Genomic DNA, 6,652 nt, shown 5'->3' with positions numbered 1-6,652 from the left:
GCTTTCCTTCTGTTACATCTCACATCTGATTCATCAGCAAATCGTGTTGGCTCTACCTTAAAAATGTATTCGGAATTTGACCCCTTCTTGCTCAACCATGGTTACCCCCTGATCCAAGCCAACATCATGTCTCACCTGGCTTATTGCCACAGACTTCTAACCAGCTCAACCTCAACCCTTACCCACACCCCACCCAACCCCTGCCCCTGCAGTCCATTCTCTACACAGTATCTAAAGGATTTTTTTTTCATTTCTTCTTTTTTTAATTTAATTTTTATTTTATATTGGTCAGGGAGCTAAGATCCCGCAAGCCATGCGGTGTGGCAGACACACACACACACAAAAGTAAATAAAATAAATAAATAAAAGGATGGGATTGAATTTGTTGTTGGGAATGAGAATGGGGTTGGGTTGGAGGGTAGGGACGGGGCTAAGGATGGGACTGGAGCTGCCTGCAGTTGGGATGGGGGTCAAGATCACAGATGGGGGGAATTCCCTGGCAGTCCAGTGGCTAGGACTCCTTTCTTTCACAGCTGAGGGTCAGGGATCAATCCCTGGTTGGGGAACTAAGATCCCACAAGCCATGCAGTGAGGCCAAAAAAGAAAAAGAGAGAGAGAGAAAGAGAGAGAGAGAGAGGAGAAAAAAAAAAAAAGAGAGAGAGAGAAAAAAAAGATCTCAGATGGGTTCTGTGCATGTGATCACCACATGCCCTTGGCTGCAACTTCCTGAAGCTTGCCCGGCTGCTAATCACAGGAGCCATGTCCAGTGCCAGTTTTGTGATGGTACCCCAGCTGCTCCAGACCTGGATCCCCTTCTGGGAGCCTGTCCTCATGAGCATGTTCTCAGGAGTGGCCAGTTACCCCACTGGTGAGGACCTGGGTGAGGGATGGGGGCCTGCAAACTGGAGTCTCCAACCGAGGAAGAGGACCCAGCCTCCTGGGTCACTCCGGTTCTCCCCTTCGCCAGCTGTCCTGGGACCGTTAGCTCAGCTCATCTGCGGGACAGAAGTCCTCTTCCAGGTCATTCCTGCTTCACAGAGGTCAAGTTTGTCTGGGCCTTCTACCTGGGCTGCGGCACCTTCACCTTCTGTTTGAGGTGGGGCCCAGGACCTGATGCTGCCGTGAGGGGAGGGCCAGAAAGTCCTGCACTGACATCCTTGACCCCCAACTCCCGCTCCCTGACCACAGAAACCCAGATCCTGCTGATGAAGCGCACCAGACTGAAGGCCTTGCTCAAAACAGCACTAAGTGTGAACTCATGTGTCAGATGAGGATGTGGGCACGCCTTCCCTCCACAAGCTCAAAACTGCGATCTCTGTTTACCTGCCCTGGGCATAAGCTCCAAGCAAGGAGCCGGGAGTCTGAGTGTCCCCACGCTCAGGACCTGGAGTCTAGGCCTCCTAGCGGCTTCCTCCTTCAGCCCCAGGTTTCCTAGCCTCCTGCCCCCTCCTTTTATGGAGACCCTAGAATTGGGGCCCCCGTCTGCCAGAACGGAAGGTTGCAGAACCCACAGGAAAGAATGATGCATCCCCCAACTGTCCCCTCTTGGCCACACCTCCCCCTCCCATTTAACTCACACCCTGGCCTCACTCACCACACCCCACCTCTGGGCCTCCCAAGCCTCTCTCTCACCTCTTCCAGGAAGCCCCCTCTGGGTGTGGAGGGCTCCAAGGGCAGGAGGCATAGAACCTTCTGTAGAGACAGAGAGGCACGTTCCACCCACCCAAACCACTGACAATGTGACATCTCCAGGGCCCTCCCCCCCACCATATACTGTGAGGGGAACCTCAAGGGGTTGGGGGGCGGGTGCCGATGAAAGCCGGGAAGGGAGGATGTGTGACGAGAGTCGGTTGCCAGGAACTGGGTGAGACCAAACTAGTCTGATCTGAAAGACCACAGGTCCCCCAGCTGCCCCAACTGCTTGACTCTCCCAGGAGTCCGGGGGGCATAGCTTCCTCCTCTCTCAGAGACCCAGGAATCTGCATCACCAGGCTGTTCCTCACCCAGGACCCAGAAGCCCAGCCTCCGCCCCCATGGAGACCTGCCGGTCCCTGGCCCTGCTCACTAGCTCCCTGGGCCTGCTGTCTCTCTTGGTGGCTCTGAGCACGAATTTCTGGTTTGTGGCCGAGGGGCCCAGCTCCTTGTCTCACTCGGGCCTCTGGCCAAGGGGGGATCAGGGCGCAGTAAAAGGTAAGGGGGAGCGGTCTCCCTTGGGGTCGGGAAGGGCCTGAGGGGACGGGCACTCAGCGGTCCCGTCTCTGAGCAGGCTATATCCACGTGACACAGAGCTTCTGCATTCTGGCTGCCCTTTGGGGCCTGATCTCTGTGAGCTTTCTGGTCATGTCCTGGATCCCTTCACTGTCTGCCCCTGGACGCGGCCCCATCGTCTCGACCTTCATAGCCTTTGCCGCGGGTAAGGACTCCGGGCTGCGCTTGGGGCGCTGGGACCTGCTGAGTTTCTGCGGAGGGGCTGAGCCGTCTCTCTTGTCTCCGTCCCCAGCCCTCTCCCTGACAGTGGCCATGGTGGTCTACACTGTTGAGCGGTGGAAGCAGCCTGGACACACCCAGATCCAGTCCTTCTTTTCCTGGTCCTTCTACCTGGGCTGGGTTTCAACTGTCCTCTTTCTCTGTGCAGGTGACTGCTGCCCTGGGGAGTTCTGGGGGTGGATAGGGGCCCAGCTGGGGGCTCTGAGGGAGCAGCGCAGGAGCAAGGGTCTAACTTCTCTCTGCCAACCCAGGTGGCCTGAGTCTGGGAGCTCACTACGGGGCCCACCGGCCTGGCTATGAGGCCATGTGAACCACAGGATGGCTTGGGCACTCCATTCTCTGAAGGCATCATCAGGAACCACGAAAATAGCTGGCTCTCCTCCCTGCCCTGACTCCCAGCGTCTGCAAGCTCTTTCCTTTGTGTCTTCATTCATTCAACAAAAATTCGCTGGGATCTGGTTATTCCGAGGTTAATGCTGCCACAACGGAAGGAGACGACACTCCAGCTCCACAGTGGATGACACTGGGCACTCAGAGAGGAGTCAGTCCTGCTACCTGCCCTGCCCTAGAGATGCTCCCACCAGAGTGGGGACCAGTGCGGGCTCGGGCATGGCCCCAGGGCCCTCGTCTCTCCATCCTTTATCTCTTTTCTTCCCTTCGTCTTTCTCCCTTTAGCTCTTTTCTTCTTGCCCCCTCTTTGATTTTGTCACCCTTGCCTTCACCCTTAGTGTGCCTTGCTCATTTCATTAATAAATTCCCTCTTGGGACTTCCCTGGTGGTCCAGAGGTTAAGAATCCGTGCTTCCACTGCAGGGGACACGGGTTCAATCCCTGGTCAGAGAACTAAGACCCTGCAAGCCGCGGGGTGCAGCCAAAAAAAAAAAAAAAAAAGAAAAAGAACAAATTCACTCTTTCAGCTGGCTTTTCCTGAGTGCATCCTTTCTGCTGGGCCTCCCACTGGGGATGCTGAGGTGAGTCAGATCAGGCCCTGCCCGCCAGGGGCTCCAAGTCCGGTGGGGGCAGGCAGAGCCCAGGGCGGGTACGGCAGGAAGACTCGCTGTGTCTGGAGGAGGGGTGCGGTGTGGAGGTGAGCTTTCTGGGGAGATGGTGTTTAGGAACTTCTCCAGGGCCGAGGGAAGGTAATGCAGGCAGAGGGACCCTAAGGTGAAGGCGTGGAGAGGCCGGGAGTTCTCAGAGGATGGAGAATAGTGCTTTGTGGTCCACTGTAGAATGAGGGTCCGGGGAAATGAGGATGGAGAGGCGGGTAGGAGGCAGCGCCTCTAGCCCAGCAGTTGACTGTCTCTTGAGGGTGATGGGGAGCTAAGGGTTTGAGCAGGGGAGGAACAGCGTCTGGTCTGGGTTCCAGGAAGCTCCTTCTGGGGCCCATGGGGGAGGCTTGAAGGGGAGAGAAGAGCTTGGAAATCCAACAGGTGGGACATGAGACAGGACAAGGGTGCACTGGGGCCAGGGCATGAGAGGGAAAGGAGGGAAGGAGCCAGAAAGTTTCAGGGGGTGGGAGGAACTGGACTCAGGGATCCAAGGGCTTTGTAGGGTGAGAGGCAAGAAGAGGGCAAGGATAGTGCCCGGGGGTGTGGTCCAACGAACTGGATGGGATGATGGTGTCCTCCCTGGTTTGGTGGAAGATGCTGAGCTCAGTGGGGGTGTGGCTGAGTGTCAGGGTCTGGGAGACGGTCAGAAGCAGGTGAGGACCTGGGCTGGAGATGGAGTTTGGGATGCTCTCAGAGCATCAGTGGTCACTGGAGCTCACCTGGTAAGAAGATGCAGAATGGAGTTCTCCAGGAGGACCGGCCTTGAGAAGTGGAGGGAGGAGGAGGGGCAGGGGGCTGCATGGGGGCCTGGGAGGGCACAGAGAGCTGGGGACCAGGAGAGCTTATGGGGTCAAGGGAAGAGCAGTTTCTAGAAGGACATGGGCTACCATGTCATGGCCCTCAGGGTCCCCCAGACTTGCCATCTGACTCTGAGCTGTCAGTTTGCCGGAAGAGCTGCGTGTGTGTGTGTGTGTGTGTGTGTGTGTGTGTGTGTGTATGGGTGGGTGGTTATCTCTTTAAGTGGCCTCTAGAAGAGGGGGTTCTGGAACTCCTGCTGTCTCACAGAGACCCAGTCTCCCTTCCCCCACCCTCTGGGCTCTGTCTGAGAAGCCCTGGGAGCTGTGGGTGAGTCATTTAGGTGGGTGTGTGGTGGGGAAGGCAAGGGACAGGCCAAAGTCACGTCCACTGGGGGATGGAGGTCTCTGGAAGGCAGAGGTTCCTAAGCAGTGATGCCTGAGGGGGCAGGTGGTCTTGGGTCTGAGAGGGGCCTGAGGGGGGTGGTCCCAGAAGTAGGGGCGCCAGGCAGGGGTGCAGGGGTAGCCATCTGGGATACGGAGGGACATGCAGGAAGGGGTCTCAGGGACCTGGGGGTGGGAGGAGCGTTGGCCAATCCTGCACGTGTGGTCCTAGGCAGCAGCCTCCCTGGCATGGGGGTGAAGCGGAGCCTTCAAAGCGGGGGCACCTTGCTGGGCTTCTTGGCCAACATCCTCACCATTCTGTCCACGGCCACCAACTACTGGATCCGCTACTCTGGGGGCCACAGTGGCCTGTGGCAGGAGTGCAGCGGGGGCACCTGCTCCAACATCCCCTGCCAGAGTGAGGCCCGGCCGCCCAGCTGTCAGACCCTCCCCCCCTACTGGAGAGACAGCCCCCCAGCACTGACCACAGCTGGCCCCCTCACCTGACACCACAGCCCGGCACAGCCTGCGGTGCCCCCGCCCCCAGCCCTTCCACTTCAGCCTAAGATCCGGCTGCCCCTCCGTGACCAGGCCACCAGGAACCCCAACTCGGGGACCTGCCTCCCTGTTGCAACATTAACCGCCGCTTGCGATGTAACTTCCAAGTCCCCATCCAAAACCCTGACTCTGCTCCCAGCTCGGAGCCGGCGGATGGGGGTGGTGGCCAGGAGCGGCGCCAGCGGGGCTGATGCGGCCCGGTCTCCCCAGCCATGCTGGCGGTGACCGGGGCGTGCATGGTGCTGGCGACGGGCTGCAGCATCGTGGGCTTGGTGATGGGGCTACGGATTCTGTGCCAGGAGGGCGACTCGCGGGGCCGGACCACGAGTGCCATCTTCTTCCTCTGCGGTGAGATGGCATAGGGTGGGCCTGGTAGTTGGAGGAGGTAGGGGCCCAGGAGTCGCGCGCGACTAGAGGCACCGGGAAGAGAGCCAGAGACCCGGGGCGGCGGGGGGAGCTCGGGGGGGACCAGGCCTCGAGGGGGAGGAGCTAAAGAGGCGGGATCAGGGGCGGGGCCAGGGAGGTGGGGTAGAGCAGGGACGGGAGGGCGGGCAAGAAGGGCGTGGTCTGAGGCGGTGGGCGCGGTGAGGGTGGGGCCTGGGTGCAGCTCCCTGGCCGCCCTCACCTGGCGGGTGGGCGGGGCCCAGGCTTGCTGCTGCTGATCGCCATGACAGGCTACACAGTGAAGAACGCATGGAAAAACGACGTCTTCTTCTCCTGGTCCTACTTTTCGGGGTGGCTGGCTTTACCCTTCTCTGTTCTCGCGGGTAACCTGGATAACGGAAGAGGGTGGAGAGGAGACTGCCCCGAGGACCCCCCCGTCCCTGCAGAGACTCCCCAGCTGTCCTCCCAGGAAACACCACAGTGACCTCCCAGGGACTCCCAAACACACTCCTGGGCTCCCGCGGACCCGACAGAAACGCCCTGGGAGCCCCCAAACCCCAGTCCCCGGGGCCCTCCCGGCCATCCGCCCTAGGACCCACCCTCCTCCACCCGCCTTCCGTTCCTTTCCCGCCAGGCTTCTGCTTTCTGCTGGCGGACATGATCATGCAGAGCACGGATGCCATCAGTGGATTCCCCGTGTGCTTATGACCGCAGCTGCCTGGGGCAGAATAAAGGAACTGCTTCCATTGCCGCGGCTCCACGTGCCTTTCTGGGGGACCTGAGGACGCGGACACGGGGGTACCTGGAGGCTCAGGGAGGAAGTAAGGACACGAACCTATAAGGAACGTGGAGACATGGGGGGACACGGGAACGGAGATTCGGACACGGACAGGACAAGGGTTTTGATGGGAACAGGGACAGGGGGTAGTGGGGTCAGGAGGGGACAAGGGCTCGTGGAGAGGATGTAGGGACACAGACATGGAGGAAAAGTGGAGAC

The 6,652-nt window shown here is 59.3% G+C and overlaps 2 protein-coding genes across 2 annotated transcripts; both read left to right on the top strand.

The window, feature by feature from the left end:
- The first annotated feature begins 1,903 nt into the window (after positions 1-1,903).
- On the top strand, positions 1,904-3,204 carry NKG7 (natural killer cell granule protein 7). The gene is made up of 4 exons (XM_007179900.3): positions 1,904-2,190; positions 2,267-2,413; positions 2,501-2,635; positions 2,739-3,204. The coding sequence occupies exons 1-4, from the start codon at positions 2,034-2,036 to the stop codon at positions 2,795-2,797; spliced, it is 498 nt and encodes a 165-aa protein (XP_007179962.2). The 5' UTR covers positions 1,904-2,033; the 3' UTR covers positions 2,798-3,204.
- A 311-nt stretch (positions 3,205-3,515) lies between these two features.
- Positions 3,516-6,403, top strand: CLDND2 (claudin domain containing 2). Its single transcript, XM_007179901.2, has 5 exons — positions 3,516-3,573; positions 4,946-5,131; positions 5,482-5,619; positions 5,919-6,038; positions 6,290-6,403. The coding sequence occupies exons 2-5, from the start codon at positions 4,963-4,965 to the stop codon at positions 6,361-6,363; spliced, it is 501 nt and encodes a 166-aa protein (XP_007179963.1). The 5' UTR covers positions 3,516-3,573; positions 4,946-4,962; the 3' UTR covers positions 6,364-6,403.
- Positions 6,404-6,652: the final 249 nt, after the last annotated feature.

Source organism: Balaenoptera acutorostrata, chromosome 19 (genome assembly GCF_949987535.1).
Source record: "Balaenoptera acutorostrata chromosome 19, mBalAcu1.1, whole genome shotgun sequence".
NCBI classification, from domain to species: Eukaryota; Metazoa; Chordata; class Mammalia; order Artiodactyla; family Balaenopteridae; genus Balaenoptera; species Balaenoptera acutorostrata.
This window is presented reverse-complemented; position numbering and strand designations above follow the sequence as displayed.

Coding starts and splice junctions, on each gene's coding strand:
- NKG7 (XM_007179900.3), top strand. CDS start 2,034: ATGGAGACCTGCCGGTCCCTGGCCCTGCTCACTAGCTCCCTGGGCCTG. Junction 2,191..2,266: donor GGATCAGGGCGCAGTAAAAG/GTAAGGGGGAGC, acceptor GTCTCTGAGCAG/GCTATATCCACGTGACACAG. Junction 2,414..2,500: donor CTTCATAGCCTTTGCCGCGG/GTAAGGACTCCG, acceptor CTCCGTCCCCAG/CCCTCTCCCTGACAGTGGCC.
- CLDND2 (XM_007179901.2), top strand. CDS start 4,963: ATGGGGGTGAAGCGGAGCCTTCAAAGCGGGGGCACCTTGCTGGGCTTC. Junction 5,620..5,918: donor TGCCATCTTCTTCCTCTGCG/GTGAGATGGCAT, acceptor GGCGGGGCCCAG/GCTTGCTGCTGCTGATCGCC. Junction 6,039..6,289: donor ACCCTTCTCTGTTCTCGCGG/GTAACCTGGATA, acceptor CTTTCCCGCCAG/GCTTCTGCTTTCTGCTGGCG.